At 45.9% G+C, this 17,554-nt stretch overlaps 1 protein-coding gene across 2 annotated transcripts in view; it reads right to left on the minus strand.

The window, feature by feature from the left end:
- Positions 1-17,554, minus strand: part of VAV3 (vav guanine nucleotide exchange factor 3) — a 157,537-nt gene that overhangs the window by 109,093 nt on the left and 30,890 nt on the right. For both annotated transcript variants that reach the window (XM_087827792.1, XM_087827793.1), the window contains exon 2: positions 13,321-13,437. In XM_087827792.1, the coding sequence (XP_087683918.1) occupies positions 13,321-13,437 (117 nt within the window). The remainder of the gene's footprint in view (positions 1-13,320; positions 13,438-17,554) is intronic.

Raw genomic sequence — 17,554 nt, forward strand, 5'->3', positions numbered from 1 at the left:
GGAAAGGTACATCTTTATTAATTCAAAACCAGTTTATTTCAAAACTCATGCTTGTAACTTCCACTTAAAATCTTTACCCAAAAGAAGCAGAGCTCAGACACAGGGCCTGACTACAAACATTTCTAATAAGTTCTTGCTAAAATTTAGTTGGTAAATGGTAGAAAGAATTTAGGTGGGTTTTTTAAAGGGTATTAAGACTTCTTTTCAGCATAGCTTTTAAAGTTGTTCTTATGAACAATATGTGGACAATAATGCTTTAAAATTATATATGAAATCAATCGCAATACAATAATACCGACTCGAGTGGTATCACTTATGACAAACAGATGGCTATAAAATATCGAAATGCAATGTGGTCAAAGTTAAGCAGAATTCATATGCAAATAGATGTTAATAATTTAAAATTATCTCCCCATATTTATTGCAAAGCTTATTCCCAGGATTTTCCTTCCAGAATGGTCTTTCCTCTCCCCTTTCCAATTCAGTCAACCTTAATAGCACGTCTCAAGCTTTCTTCCATTGATAAACTCTTCCATTTCCAGCCCTCTGGTCATGCTGTTCACTGGGGTGCTGGATATATTCTTCCCTGAACGTTGATGAGCAGGTTTCATCCACAATGAAAATGCAAACAGTTCAGAGCAGAGCTGACGCTTTAAACCTCTAGTTCAGGGTATTCCGGTTCCCAGCGTCCTGCCGGTACCGTAGGCGCCGAAACACTCGAAATAGGTTTAAACTGGTTCTAGAAACCTGAGGAGGGGGCAGTCCTGCGGAACTGAGCCCTGAGCCCTGAGCCTCGCGGGGGCTGCGCTGACTCCGGGCGGTTAGTGTTGGGACTGAATGGAACGTACACCTCGGAGGATCTGATGGGGGTACGGGGGAGACACATCACATATTTGGTGCCAGAAGGTGCTAAGAGCAAACGCTGTTCAGAAGGAGCACGAGAACGGCAGGGGAACCGTCAGCAGCGCCCTGGACTCAGGGCCTCCTCTGGAAAACTAAAGGTTAGGACTGAAGACGTCTCAGGTCTCCTCCGCTCCTAAATTCAAGGCCTGGGGAGGCCCACTGTGAGCACATGGCGCCCCGGGTGTCAGCTGGAGATCCCCAGAGCAGTGTGAGTTGTGACAGCGGAAGTCGCCGTCGCGGGTGCCCGGAGCCCGCTCATCTGGCCGGTAACGAGCTCTGAACGACACGCAGGCGCCTGCGGGCGATCGGGAGGCAACCCCACAGCCGGCCCCGCTTCTTCTCGGCATTTTCAAACGCACGGCTTTCACTGTTATAAGGATTTTTACATAAAAGAATGTAGAAGGCAAACCTTTAGTAACTAAAGAATTTTTCTTTTAACTTATTAACTCTCCAAACTGACCAACCCACAGGATGTAACACGATGGGTGTTTTTAACACCTTGCTCAAAATAGCTTGCCCATCTCCACCTTCCAACTAACTTATGTTGTCTAAGATGTCTTAGGTTTCAATGTTCATATTTAAACCACGGCTATTTCAAAAAAATCATAGAAAAATATATTCTATTTGTCAGCTGTAATAAGAATTATGGAGAAACTAAAGCAATATAAAGGGCAGAGGACTCATCAGGGGGTGCGGGAAATGAGAGGCGGCTATTTTGTTTCAAAAATCAGAAAAGGGATAAGTACAATGTGGACATTTCAGTAGAGACCTAAAGGTGTGAGGGACGGACCCTTTTCAAATTCCATTCCTACTGTGGTGACTTGATTTCAAAATCAGAAAAAAGTAGGAATAGCATCTGGCTCTAGGCCAAGCTATCATTATGGTCCAATTCCAAAATAGGTATCATTGACATATAAAAACATCAAACAAAAGCATTAAATAGGGCATACTGTACTGAGCCAAAAAGTATAACTGTATTGCCTCATATATAAATGCGCTTTACGTTTCAATATTCTTTTTCATACGTTACAAGAAGACGACTAGATGACTCTCTCTCTGGAGCTGAAGGGTCCAACTCTGCCGACCGCTGGATGGATCCGTGAAGCCCTAACAGTGCAGCTGCATGTAGTTAATGCTTAATAAACGTTAGCTCTCCTTAGCACTAGTGCTAACTCAAATTGGGTTCCTATCATTTATAACTCTAAGAGGCCCCACTGATACAGACTGTCTCTCAGAATTCTGGTTTGGCGTGGGGGATGGCAAGTGCGTGTACGTGTGTTTTCCGGGAGACGGTTCAGTGAACTAGAAATCTGCTGGGAAACGAGAAGGCATGTTCTACCCTCCACACCAGCGAGGAGGTGCTGAGGGGCTGGGGCGAAGCCCAACCTCCCCCCACACTGTCTGCACCCGATGTCTTAACCCCCAGCCTCTCTGCGATGCTGTGCTGGGCTGGTAAACTCAGACGGTGGAAAACACACTGTTGAAGGAGTCCCGTGTCCCGTGGATCGTGGCAGACAGTCCTGGGTGAAACGCGCCCCTACAGAGGGTGGGGATTTCCACCCTGGAGGTGGAGACAGATCCTTCCTGGGAGAGGAAGAAAGAAGAGCGAAGGGACAGGCGGGGGACTGGGGAGCGTGGGCAATGTGTCGCACAGAAGGTGTGTAAGTTTCATTCACATTTTCTTCCTTTGAACTTATAAAACTATCAGCTTGATCGACCATTTCTAAGGTTCTTCTTCCTGACCGTGATCCCTTCCTGTTATCTACAAACATCTCACAGAGTCCATCGCGCGCACACTTCCTCCTGGATGGTGGCACGGCAGGAAATGAGCCGTTCATCAAGGCCACCATGCCCTTGGCATCGTCCCCTGGAACTGGGCGGAGGGGAGCGCTCCTCGTGTTCCAGGCGGCGGCCACAGCACAAGGAGAAAGGGCCAGGCAGAGCCGGGACCAAGCGGAGAGAAGCAGCTGCCCCATGGAAACTGAACAGACAACCCACCGGCATTCCCCAAGCTAGGGGGAGGGGGGGGAGGGGAGGGGGGAGGGGAGGGCTGACTCTTGGCTTCCATGCATTTCCAATCATCAGTATCACCCGGCCTTGAATGGGTGTTCTCTATTGTCTCCCCCATATCTATTCCGTTTTAATTCCATTATAATACCTAGCCCATCTTAACTAGGAAAAAACTAGGAAAAAACAAAGCAAAACTTATGTTTCAATAATAGAATTTATTTTACCTTTCATTTTAAATGTGCTTGCCAATTAAATTCAAAGCATTTTGGTCAATTGAGATTTAAGCTCCAGGGGAGACTCTGTCCATATTTATTTGCAAGAGAAAAAAAGCCACCCCACATGCTATACTTGTTCTTGTTAAGGGTTCTTTAATTACACAGGAAGTAAAAGGGAAACAGAAGGAATCCCACAGGATGTTGTCCCCAAAGGGAACAGGCCCTGGAAAATAACTCCTGCCAAATCAGGATGTTGCTGGATGAAACAGATAATAGATAAGTTGTTTTTTAAATGTATCTAATGTCACCATTAGGCAATATCAAGCTAAAGGTATTTCAACAAACAGTACTTTACCCACTAAAAAAATGCATAGCCGTATCAATACAGGCATCCTAAAAAATGCAAATTACTACTTAAGTTGGCTATTGGGTTTATCATAACTGGTAGACAGGACTAGATTCACTCTCGAGTTTTATTCTGTTGTTAACTAACCTGCATCTCAAAAGTTGGCTGAAACCTCATAAAGAAAATAAGAGATTTTTACTGATCACTGTACAAGTCTAATGATCCCACAATTTCTAAGTATAAAGGCAAAAATTCAAGCCTTTTTTCAAAAACAATATACATTCTTTTTTAAAAATATATATCTTTATTGATTTCAGAGAGAGGAGGGGAGAGGAAGAGAGAGAGAGAAAGATCAATGATGAGAGTCACTGATCAGCTGCCTCCTGCACGCCCCCTGCTGGGGATCGAGCCTGCAACCCGGGCACGTGACCTGACCGGGACTCGAACCTCGATCTCCTGGATCATAGGCCGGTGCTCAACCTCTGAGCCATGCTGACAGGGCAAAACCAATATGCTTTCTGAAGATAGATAAAACCATACAATCAGCCGTGAGAATGGCCGGGAATTCTTTCCTACGTTCTGGTGATGAACCGATAGTCTCAGCCTTATATTTCTAAAAAAACACATGCTAAAGTGACATAACTATTAACTAAAATATTCAATAATCTGAACAAGATTAGGCTGGCTGGTTTTTTAAATGCTATATATGGGAAAACTATCTTTAAATTCTCCACATGGCCAAGGGAAATGGAATTAAGGAAAGGAAACATCTATACGCTTGTGTTATTACCTTTCCCTGCACTCATGAACTTTACCTTCAATAAATCATCACTAGATTTGCTCTTGACGGATCTCAAAGACTGTGACACAGTCACAGAAAGCCATTAACTCATTTTCATGTGATTTTAATGTATTTGTGGAAGGTTTCAAAGACCTATACCATATTCTTTATCAATTTTCAGGCTTTGCTTATTTTACTACCACCAATGAGGCAGAGTGTTGTTTTGCTATTTGCAAAATAAAATGCGCTATTAAAACGAGTGCCAAGTATGGACCACCTTGGGTGCTGCCACTGGTGAGACTGGGGAGCTGGATGAAATATTTTCCAAAGCTCTTATCCTCAATCCCTAGCTCAGAACATTTTTTTTCCTTTCCAGACAAAAAAGTCTAGGAATAAACTTAAATCTGTCCATCTCTGATACCACAAATGACCATTCTTGAAGGAATTAAAATTTGGGAAGGCAGACATAACAACATTAAGCAGTAAGTACTAATGTATATTCATCTATCTGCATAGAAATACAATTTCACAGAGAGTCGGGGAGATGAGTACGGACCCTGTGCTGATTAACACACGGCCTGCTAAAAGCAAACCAGATTCATGATAATCTGGGTTTCCAAATAAACAGTCAACACTAAATTTTTGTTGACTAGCCAAGAGATAAAGTAACCAATGACAAGCCCACCAGTTCGACGAGGCAGAACTGAGGGCTCCTTATGACGCAAGCCCAGGCCTCCTGACTCATCCCAGGAACTTTTCCTATGACAGAAACGGAAGTGGGACCGCTGCTGTTTCCAAGTTCCCCGCCACGCGGAAGGGAAAGCACACTCCCTACAGCGCACGCTCACTCGGTTCTGGTTTTACCACACACACAAAAATAAAAAAACATATGCAGTAAACATCAACTCCATCATCCACACTGACAGCTCTTCTCCTTTTGAAACAATTCTCTGTCTTCTTCATAAGCCATCTAGAGCCAAAGTATTAGGTTAGACCACATGAAACTGCAATGTTGTCAAATATTAGCGATTTCATGTGGCTCAGACTACATGTAATATAACTCTGATGGGTCACGAATTACAGCAAGGCTACCAATTATTACTGAGCCACCCACAGCAAATGCTTCACGCATTTTCCTTTATTTATGTTTTCATCTCACTCTTATGTCCTTCCTCAGAGAAACTGAATTTCTACCCTGACCTCAAATGGACGCACATTGTGCAGAGCAAACTGTCGTGAAAAGAGGTTTCGTTTAAGGAAAGAGGAACAATAGGTTTCCATACGGAAGCACTGCCTCTGTGCAATAATGTTTAAACGCATATTTCATCAGCTCACGCTTTCCTAGCACATTCTCAGCGTGGGGGGCATTACGCTGAAAACCCTCCCTACGCCATTCTCTGTTTTACCTTCCCAGCAATGTATGTGCACATACAATGGTAGATAAAGCCAATATCAAATGTCAACAACTTTTGAAGAATAGTCTTCCTACATTTCTGTATGTTTATTTCTGTAATTTTTTTAAATTCTTCAACTTCTTATTTGGTTCTTTCCAAATTCAAAAGCTCACTTTCTGAATTGTTTTTTTCAGGGCAGCTGAGCCATCAAGTTCATCCTCAGACCAGCTGACGTGATGACAGCGTCCCTTCCCCTAATTAGCTGCTAACCTCATCTTCGGTTTTAAATGTTGTCATCTTTAACGTCTCCGTGTTATGTCTGTTGTCTTGACATTTCAAGTTATTCCCAGATGTGGGCAGGTTATAAACAAAAATGAAAGATTTAAGGATATTTTGTTTATTTTAAGAAGAAAAGACTTAAAAGGAGCATGAGAATGACCTTGGTGTACTTGAGGAAGCATCCCATAGAAGATTTACAAATTAATTCTATGCTGTTCCAGAATCAATGAGTAGAAAATTTAGAAAGATAGATTATTAGTGATGATTTTCTAAATAATTCACTATCCGCTAATTGGAACTATTGCTACTTAGGAAACTTCTGTGCCATCACTAAGAATCTTTCAAATACTGCAGAAGGGAGTCCAACTATGAGCCCAAAACATAGTAGGAAAAATGATGTGTGCGTCTGAGTGCTTAGTTATCTACCAAAATGTGTATTTACGTATGAAAATCCTGGGGCAGTGTACTGGCCAAAATCCAAGTGACAGCAAATTTTTTAGAAAACCAATGCTCATTAATATCATCTCCCTTTGACTGCATTTTATAGTAGTTTCACTATAATGCCATGAAATTTTACATTACTGGCTCCCTAAGAAATTGTACTGCCCACTCAGAAGCAGCAGCATCCTTCAGATCCATTGCACAGAAACAGAGGAGGGGACTCGCGAGGCAAAGAGTACGCCCAGAGTCACCAAGCACACTGAGCGTGAAACTGAGCACAACACACAGCTCCAAGGAGGATCTCTGGAAGATTTAAATGCCACCCATTCGTTCTAACCTAATGATTCTGCTCTATCTACTGGCCGGTGCTGACACCTTGAGTCCTCAGATGCTACCTGGAGTCAGCAGGGCTGTTCATGCCCAAAGGGCTTCCAACAGGCTTCGAGGCAAACCAGAGAACGGTCCATAAGCCATTCATTCTCCCTCGCAGTCCTCCAAAGACACAGGTGCCTCAGGTAGGAAACAAGTGACTCAGAAGCTGAAGCCCCTCCAGAGGAAGCCTGCATGGCTGACCCCACAGCTGCGGGGACTGCCGAGTATTGCTTCCTGTCGTCATTGGGTGTTCAGAGGCCTGCGGCTCACTTCCTGCCCCCTGCGCAGAGGAGCTCGGAAAGCCAGGGCCCTACAGCTGCGCACAAGCCGTTAAAGAAAATAACCGGGGGGATAAATAGGGAAGATACCACCCTCCTTTTCCAGAGCATCCCTTTGATAGGAAATACACACGCACAACAGTTGAAGAACCAAAGGCCACGGGTTTTGCATCCTGATTGTTTGTGTAGACAAGTCACTGGCCATCGTAATAACGTTCACTGGAGTTAACCAATGCCCCTGTGGATTTCTCAACCATCACATTCACAATAACGATTTACTGAAAGCAAATTAGACTCAGTGAACTCCATATGTGACTTGAATAAACTATATTTAAAGGTAGGTGACAGGGTTCAGGATCTCTGACCACAGCTGAGATGGGCGATGGGCAGGAAGGGCACTCCAGGCAAAGAAAACAATCCTAATAAATACCGCATGGGGCGAAAGTAGGTTTAGAGTTGTTCATATGGAAAATAATACACTACTTCATAAAAAAGGGAATAAACTGTGTTTCACATACTCACAGCTGCAGCCCTGCTTTTTGGCCCACCCTGTATTTCTGTGGCAGTCGATAATAATTGAATGACTTGGTGGGACTGAGCAAGATGTTTAATGGGGTTGGGAAAGTGAGAAACAAGGTTAGAAAGGCGGACAAGGAGCCTGACCTGAGTAACCTTGTGGCTTGTGGGAGGGTTTGAATTTTATTCCCTGATAAGCAGCAGAGATCCATGGTCAGGTGTGAAACCTGTGAGCAGCACAAGCAGTTTCGCATTTTGTAAGATTACTCTGAAGACAGGTTCAGAGGGATTCAAACCTGGAGGCAGGAACATAGATTTACAGGACCGCTTCAATAATCTGGGTGATGGGGCCTTAACTAAGGCGTTTGTAACTGTGTAGTTCCTGGCAGGGGGAGTAAAGGAATAGCTTTACCCACACAGAAATGGGTTTGAAGGGGGAGATGCAGAAATAGTTCAATTTTATACATAGTGAGTTTGAAGTGACCCTGTGATACCTAAAAGCTACTCATAGGCAAATTTTAGAACTCCAAGATGAAGCAGAAGTTTAGCTGTTTTCCTCACTGCAGAACTTATCAGCGCCTTTACTATGCCACACCCCTCCCACAGAGGAAGGATATACCATGCAGTCTTTACTCAACTCATTTGAACAAGAATGCTTTTCCCAGGCTACCTATTAACATTTCTCAGGACAACGGGGTTCCTTGGGAAGCGCCATTTTAGAAGTCTTCAACTGTATTAAGGTTAGGGAACAGTGCAGAGTTTTCTGAACCAGCTCAAAAAACTATTGGAAAGTAGACCAAAGATGAACTTGAATAACCACTAGGGTGTCAAGAATGACCTATGCGTGGACCAGGATTCTGTGGGACGCGAGAACAATCAGAAAATCTGCCTGATGCTAAGTCCCCCTGTGAAAGCAAAGACAGTGAAATAGATGGAGAGGCTCCTAAAAAGGTCAGCTCTGGGCGAAAACAAAAGAGAATCCTGCTAATGGTGCGAAAAATCGTGTTAACAGCCAACCAGACATCCACATTCGGGAGGCCAGAAGCTGCTGCCTCCTCTCAGCCTCAATAGACACAAAGGAAACCCTGAAACAAGCTTTCTTTGTTGGGAAGGAATGACTGGAGAGCTCTTAGTTATGTAAATACAGGCGAGCCACCTACTGCTCAGAGGGGGGCGGGGTGAAGGATCCTTTGTGGGCAGACAGAGGTGATCTCCTCTGTACCCCTGGTAGGGGGCCTGCCCCAGGCTGGAAGTTGGCTGATGTGTGGGAAAAGTCCACGGCCTTCTGAGACAAAAGACACCAGGGATCCCCAATATTGCTCTAAGAGTGGAGACCTCCGTAGAGGTCAAATGAGGAGGCCCTGACCCAAGCCTGCTGGCAGGAAAGCACACGAGGAACCCCTGAAGAAAATTCACTGCAAAGCTGGAGAACTGTGGCCTGGCCCGGCTTGCCGCAGAGGCTAAATAAAGTGCTGAGGGGGCCGGAGGAAGCTGGGGTGGGTGGTGTCAGAGCTGTCAAAGGGACTCGCAGGCCCAGCCTTCAACAGCAGCCAGCGGCTAGCAGACCACGGCTGAAGGTCGAGCTCCCGAGCTCCCGTGGGGCTTGAAAGGGAGACTAATTAGGGCCCTGTGGACCACAAACGCCCCAGAGACTCATGAATAATTTAGGATGGAAAAATACTTCCAAGGAGAAACATCAAACTTCTAATACAAGTTCAAACAAATAACTGTAAAAAGAGATTTGCACGTCAAAACGCTTCATCCTGGGTATGAAGGGATACATAAAAAGTGTTTCTAGTTGCTGATCAATGGGCGTGAACTAGCCAATAAGGAGCTTTCGAGCCATGCCAAGGGAAGGTCTCTGGGGCCACCTGCACCCAAGACAAGTAGAGGAGCCTTTGGTTGGGAGAGTTTTCTTGTGACCAGGAAAGCCAAGCGGAGTCCCAGGGAGATACACAAGTAGCAGGAAACCACCCAGGTTCTCCCGCGTCGTGTCGGGATGTGCATGGTGCTTTGGAGGGAGAGCTTCCCGGCTCACAGGGGGGCTGGAGGCAGGGGGTGGGGACATGGAGATTCACATCCTCCAAGGACAAAGCTGAGAGGCCGGCCTGGGGTAACTGCACAGGTTGGCAGGAAGAGGTGATTGTACCCTACACACACACCCCGAGGTGGACAAGTCTGGCTTGGGAGGGTAGATAAGTGAAAACACACAAACTACAGGACGCAGCCTGAGCAAAACTCTCATAGGACATGTGCTGAGGAATGACAGACGGGCCAGGAATCCGGGCTCACAGTGTAGACAGCTCCACAGCAGCAGGTCTCCGCCAATGGCGACGTGGGGGAAAACAACACGCTAAAGCCTCTTAACGGAGACAGATAGATAGTTGTGACTTCCGTTACACAAACAGTGTTAAAGCCTTTCCTCATTAAGTTAACATGTAGCCCTGGGCGAGCTTGCATTGGTTTTAAATGGAAACGGGTCCAAAGTGCTAAAGAATCAAATCACCTCCTGTCCTGGATCTGATGTAGCTGCTAATTTGGTTTCTATCCTGGGGGTGGGGAAACATTTGATGAGTGTTAAGACATCAGCTGCCTTCAGTGAAAATTTCATTAGAGATCCCTTAACTCTCTATGTACACACACATAAAACACACACATTGTTACTACAAAAGCCCTGGAAAACATATGGTATAAACAACCACATGCGTGTTTACACACATACAACGTGTGCTTACATGCATACACGTGTGTATTATAATTTCCTTAATACTCTGAGCCAGAAAGAATCAACCTAAATAAACTGAATTTCAAGAAAATGCCACTAGCCCTGGCCCAGTGGCTCAGTTAGTTGGAGTGTTGTCCCATCTATCAAAAGGTTGCGGGTTCGAGCCCCAGTCAGGGTGCATACGGGAGGCAGTTGCCAATAGATATTTTTCTCCCTTCCCCTCTCTCTCTCCAAAAAAAAAAAAAAAAAAAAGCTCAATAAAAAACGAGAATGCCACTGGAATCATCTTTCTGGCTTTGCACATGTCCACATTCAGAACTCTGTGTAATCTCTATCTACCCAAACCATTAGTTGCAGACTGAATCTAAATTCGTCCACTTGGTTTGCCAGGCATTTTACACCAATGAACCCATTTTCACAACAATTTTACATGGTAGAAATGATCATCTCACTTACAAATGAGAAAACAGGACTAGAGGGGTTCAGTGACAACTCAGTCACACGGAATCCTGCAGGGTTTTCTTCTGACTCCTTGGACCCTTTGATTTAAATCCATAAATATCCCTACGCCCTACTCATTCCCAGGTGATGGGGGTTTAGAGGCATCTTTAAGTCCTTCCGACGCTGACATTTTCCGGTCATCTTCAAATCATTCCGCATGGTCCAGAAATATCGACAGGGCTGGGACTCTCAGGGGGAGGAGGGCCCCCGGTCTGCAGAGGCGCGCACGCCCCGATTAACCTTGTGATGCACAGACACGTGGGGAGGACGCCTGATGACTCAGAGTCTCTCCCAAAGACCCACGACGTGCCTCGAGTCGACGGTGAGGGAGAGAAGGCATGTGCCGTGAAGCTGGGCCTGCAGCTCTACTGAATCCCTTCCATGCTGCGCCACGGAGCTGTCCCGGGACAGCTGTCTTCCCGCCTCCCCTTCTCCTGTGAATGGTCTCCAAGTGGCGTGGACCTTTGGTAACCGGAGAAAGGTTCCCAGAGCGACACAGCTCAAGTCATCTGACAAAACGAGGCGATTCCCTGTGATTTCTCTCACTTTGGGTCGAGAGAATGAAAGAATCTGGCTTGAGGAAGACAGGAGGGGAGACTGCATTGGCTCAGGTCGTGCGACAATCCACAGAGGTACATATGCGTCTGGCTGTGGGCACAGCTGGACTCCAGCTCGCCAAGATGCCAGGCGGATCCCTGTCCACTGTGCTCCCTCTGAACTGGGTCTGTCTGGAAGCTCCATGCGGTGCCTAGGCGGCTTTAGCTCCCGCAAGCCTCACATCCACAGCCTCCACAGCAGGAGAGCAAACCAAAAACGCCCATGCAAGTGTCTCCGCACATCATGTTGGACCTACTGAGAACGTGCCTCTTCCTCGAACCCAGCGCCACGGCAGAAGGGCTGGCATATTGTAACCGATTAAAGCAGCCAAACACAGGATTCCCCAGTCTCTGTCAATACCATTTCTTACCAACTTGAGTGAAATATGAAGAGCTCTTTGGAAAACTCTACAAAGTCTAGGCCCTTTTTCCCCCCCATTTTTCATTTCCCCAATTCATTTCTATTTTTCATTTCCCCAAAAGAGAGGGTGAAAAGAAAGGAAAATGGAAGATTAAAGAAATAAAACTAGGGGAAAGGGGGAAAGGCTAGAGCAAGAAATCTCTTTTCAAGCTGTCAGGGCGTTTTTCAGGTCCAACGGCTTCGAGAACTACCTACCTCATCTGGGCTCTATGTGACTCCTCTTGGCTTCGTGGCTTCAGTTCATGGCCCTAGACAATACGCTACCAACTGCTTCCTAGGAGGCTTGGTTTTCAGTTCCTTGTTCTTGTCATCATATGTTACCTTCCAGCACGTTCTCTGGACGCCAAAACAGTTAAATCACAGCTTGCCTGAGAAAGGGGAAACCTCAGCAACCATGTGCCTACACCCATTGCTTTTTTGTACAGGCTTCCAGGCCAGCGGGTGGTCTGATGGTCGAGAAGATCGAAAACTTCCAAAAGATCATCAAGTGACTCTGGGTCAAGAACCTAAGCCTTCTCTCCCCCAAGCAGTGCGGCTTCCCCATCTGGCTGCATTTCATCATCAACTTTCTCTGTTTGTTTCAAGTTTGTGTTATTTATTGCCATGCAAATCAATCCATGGCTTGGTTTTTATTTTATAACCAAAATATTCCATCTTAGAAATCAAAGTGTCACTCTCAAAGAGCCTTTTTTTTTTTTTTTTTTTTTGAGATTCAAGCACCTGAATTACGAGAGTAAGGGCAAATTCCTCAGTATTGGTTAGTTCCCCCCACTTTCCTATGTGCTTAGTTTCATAAAGCAATTGTATGAACCAAAAAGAAGTCACCTCAAGTACCTTAAGCAGGGACCAAAAAGAAGTCACCTTAAGTACCTGTCTCTTTTATGGCTTCTTCATGGAAGAAGTTTAACTTTATGCCCAATGGCCACACAATAAATGACCATGACTTTTGAAAGGGCGATTTCAGTCACCTATTATACCCAACTGTTTGCTGCACACATGATAACCATAAACACTAAAACATTTCCACGTAACAAATGTCACTGAAATCCAAGTGGAGTTATTTAACAATCTCAAACATTTCAGTGATTCCCCAAGTCACTTGCCCAAGTCAAATAAAGACAGGGGAGACAGAATATTCCCAACTTCCAAAAATTCAGTCTTTTGGGTATAGTGAAGACTGGAGGGAAAGAACACTGGGCCTCAGACGTGAGGGCCCAACCAACTAACCAAAGGATGAAAAACAGCAATCCTACTCTCCTATGTAACCAGCAGAAAAGGTAGCTCTGGATAAAAGGCTCCTCTTATATATAATGCTTTAAATAAGACATAATTCTAATCTCATTGAGACCACTGCTACTGTTACTTGCTTTTTTGTGTTTTTTTGGCTAAGCCACCAATATGAAATTTAACTACATAATTCAGATATATAGACGACTTAAGTCACATGTCCTATTTCAACAAGATAAGAAACAATAAGTATCTGATTAAAGGTTTTCCAATTTAAAAAAAATTAATTAAAAAGTAAAATGTATCAATCATTACCTTTCCAAAGTCCCGGACATCAAACAGGTCAAAGGCCTCGAAGAGTTCACTCTTTCTCATGCCAAACGTCTCGCAACAGGCCAAGAGGAAGGTCCGTATATTCTTCAGACAGAGAAACTGAGGGATGGAAACAGCTGTTAGCACATCATGTGTCACTCTGAACTCTGTCCATCCTCTGTCACACCCAGGATGCCATAAAAAAGGACCAGGGAGACCCCATCAGCTCTGGGGTTGCTTTTCAACACCCTCTTTGGCAGGATCTATCAAGTGCCCGCTCTCTCTCGGGCTCAGGGGACCCGGCTGCATACAAGGTAGACAAGATGTCTGTCCTCGGCAACACAAATGTAAATATTTTTGTTTCATGTGGTGATAAGCACCATAGGGAAAAACAAAGCCTGGAGAAAGGCTCGGGCATGGTGGGGAGGCAGGCGCTTACACGGGAGGCTTACAGGAGGAAGATGTCCCTGAGAAGAGGACAGGTAAGCAGAGACCTTCTGAAGGTGGAGAAGAGCAAGCCCCAAAGAACCTCAGGACGGAGCCCTCCGGCCTAAGGCAGCCTCCCACACCAGGGCCCTGCAATAAGTGTCTGGGGACTTCTGAGGAAAGGACCAACAGGGCTAGGGCGGCGGGCATGACCAGAAGAGGGTGAGGGGTGGGCGGTAAGAGGAAAGGTAAAGGGGTCAGATGATGAAGGACCCTACTGGACAGACTTCTACCCAGACTGAGACAGGAAGTCACTGGAGGCCTTGGGGCAGGGGAGGGATGCGATCTGATATTTTTTAAGGGTCATTTGGGCTGTTCTGAATACGGATGGAAAGGGGCTTGAGCTAGGGTGAAGATGGGTGAGCCAGATAGGAGGCTGTTGCACTGATCGAGGTAAGAGAAACCCGTGGGGAACAGGTGTCACATCTGGCTGTGCTGGAGTTGAGATGCGCACTCGTCATCCAGTGGGATGCGGGCAGTGGGTGACTGGATATACCAGTCTGGAGTCCAGGGTACAGGTGTGTACTCCAGACACACATCTGGAAGTCTTCGGAGTATACACAACGTATTAACTACAATGTTGTCTGACGTGACTTTGGAAGAAGGCAGGGGACAGAGGAGGACCTAGGGCCAGGTAAGCTTAGGAGGTCAGGAGAAGAGGAGGGACCCACAAAGAGGCTGAGAAGAGTGACCGGTGAGAAAGCAGAACAACCAGGAGAACGGGTTTGCCCTGAAGCCAAGTAAAGAAGGTGTTTCCAGGAAGGAGGAGGGATGAACTGGGTCAGCGGCTGCTGATGGTCAACTAAGATTTCCACCAAGCGCTGTCCATGGATCTGGCAGTGTGAAGGTCATGGGTACACCTGGACAAAAGCAGGTGCCATGGGCAGGGAGATGAACGGCTGATTGGAGCAGGCTCAAGGGACAATGGAAAGAGAAAAAGTGAAGATAAAAATCTCAACTCTTGAATTTTGCTGCAAAGGGGAATGGGATTGAGGAGGCAGTGAGAGAGAGAGGACCGGCAAGGGCTTTTCAAAAACAATGGAAGCTGTTCCAACATGTTCCTATTTTGACGGGAATAACTTTGTAGAGAGGGGAAAGTTAGTCATGCGAGAGAGTGGGACAGTAACCCAGATGAAGTCCTTGAATTGTCAAGAGGAAAAGTTGACCTTGGTGAAGAGCCTGCTCAACCCATCAACACTCAACAGGGGGCCGAGACGGCACATACCACGGACAACTTCAAAAACCAACAGAATCTACTGCATTGTCGAAAAGACTCAGACACCTAAGCAAAGTACACACACACCCTCGAAGCGAATCCATCCTTTTTGGAAATACCACCTGCAACGGCACATACAAAAATAAGATTATTCATCTCCAGTGTGTAAGAGAGACCCAGGAGCTAACAACTGCATCTCTGGTTTCTTTTCTTTAAACATTGCCAATGTTTTATTTTATTGTTTTCTTTCTCATCTTGGTTTGTCCTTGAATTGGCAGGAGGCGCATTTTACTTCCTCTCCACTTGAAACATGCAGATTTTTCCATGGGCTGAACTCAGATACAGTTTTTCATCCTTTGCAGGAACCCTTCTCCGATGGATGCTGAGAGATGGCAGCAGGGGTTAAAGCTGCAGGGGGGCATCAGAGGCCCTTTGAAGCCCAGGAGGTGGCAGGTGATGGGCAGATGCAGCTACTGCCCTCACTCTGAAACATTCAGGGGGAGACCTTTGTGGCAGAGAATCTCTCTGCATGTAGCTCTTCCCCATAGAATCACTTATTTACAGATTAAAAGCCTTGCATTCGGCCCAGACAGACAATAATTACTCTCCTGGGGCTTCTGCAACTGCTCTCTTGCCATATTTTTTACATAATTAAGTGTCCGATTCATCACTCACCGAGGAACAAACATAATTGCACCTGCCCCCTCTAAAGAGTCCTCACTGGAATCAAATGTCCTCCGTGTGGGAAAACTACAGTGGACTCTGCCCAAGGGCCCTGGTCCTTCATTCAGAAAAGCAAGTATAGTCACTGAAAGGAATGTATGTGCATATATGAAATGCAGCCATTAAGGCATACACACAAGAGAGGGTTTAAAAACAGGCCTCCCCTTCTGTTTAGAACCAATCTCGACCTTCCTTGCCCCTTAATTAGTTCAATTCTATTCCATTCCACTCCACAAATACTTACTGGATTTGGAAAAAGGGTCACTGGCACACTCTCGCTTTTCCAGACAACCCTCAAATTTGGTCACCCCCTAATTGACATGTTTTCCAGTCAACAGTGTCTGAATGCCTACAATGTTCCACACCCAAATGCTAAAAATGAGGAAGGTGAGGTTCTACCCCAAGCTTCTCTATTAATCTTATCTAGAGATTTTCACAGTTCTCCAAAATTTGGCCAATAACACCAGGATCACACATCACTGGATGCTCATGGGTGTCCGGCGCTGGGAGTTGGAGGAAACGGGCCCTAACGCCATCGCCAAAGCCCTGCATGGGGGTGCGCCTCACAGCCTGCCCACCCATCCCCAGCGCTTCTGCTTTGTTTTCATCTTCTATTTCCAAAAGAAAAGTGGAAAGGATTCAATGAACACTCCATCTACTCAACAACTTGACACGCTGCCATATGTGCTTTTGTGTGCCAGCTCTTTATTCATAAAACTTATCTTGCACACTTCCCTTCTAAATAACTCCACACACATCTCCGAGGAATAAAGGTACCTCCCTCCACACCCACAATACCGTTATCACAGCCGCGAAAATTAACAAGTCCAGGTGCACCAGGTAAACAGCACGGTGCCCGCGTGAGCACCAGCGAGCCAAGCAGGGACCACTGTGGGCCGAGGGTGTGGTTCCCACGGACCCAGCACTGGAGGGGCGGGGCTTACGGCAACCGAGGGGGAGGGGCTCACGGAGAGGCCTGGCGAAGAGACGGTTCTAACGGGAGAGCAGAATACTCGGGGCTGCCTTTCCTAAGGGCCGCTGCAGGTAGCGTTTGAGTGCTTACTACGGGCCCTGCTCCGTGCTGCTGCTCACGTCATTTAATCCCAACTCCATCAGGAACGTTTTCTTTTCTTTCCTTTCTCTAAACTGGGGCTTAGATGTTTACCCAAGTTTACAGAACTGCATTTGCCAAAGTCATGGAGTCGGGATTTCCATCCAGACACCCTGGCTACACGGTCCATGGCCTTAACTACCACGTTATACCAGCTCCATTGTGCAGTGTGCAGAATTCAATTTCTTAATTTTTTTCCCCTCTATTGGGGACATTATGTTGGGTGGGTAGGAAGGCAGGGCGAGGAACGTGAGGATGCTGTCATATTGACTGAGAAAATTACAGTGATTTGGACTAGGATGGAGGAGGACTGGAAAGAGCTCTAGGAAATTCCTGGAAATTGACTGATTGTGTGTCAGGAAGGGGGAGTGGGAGAAAAAAAAAGAAAAATTAATGGTTATACTCACAGACCTGTCTTGGGCACTGCATGGACAGTGGGGACAGTCACTAAACATGGTCATTTAACAAGTAGAAGGACAAGGAGTGTGAAAAGGGCCCATGGATGGAGTCAATTAATTCTTGCCTTCATGATGGAAAGGCCCAGTAATGAGATGGTACCTGGCCTTTCTCCCAGGTACCTCCAGTGACAAGTGACATAGTCTAATAATATGCCTGCCACCACCATGCTCGTCCTTCTCTGCCCCTTCAGAAATGCATGAACAGCTTGCTTAGTTATTGCAAGTTGAAGAATTAAAATGGTA

Source organism: Miniopterus natalensis, chromosome 19 (assembly GCF_054644295.1).
Source record: "Miniopterus natalensis isolate mMinNat1 chromosome 19, mMinNat1.hap1, whole genome shotgun sequence".
Lineage (NCBI taxonomy): Eukaryota > Metazoa > Chordata > Mammalia > Chiroptera > Miniopteridae > Miniopterus > Miniopterus natalensis.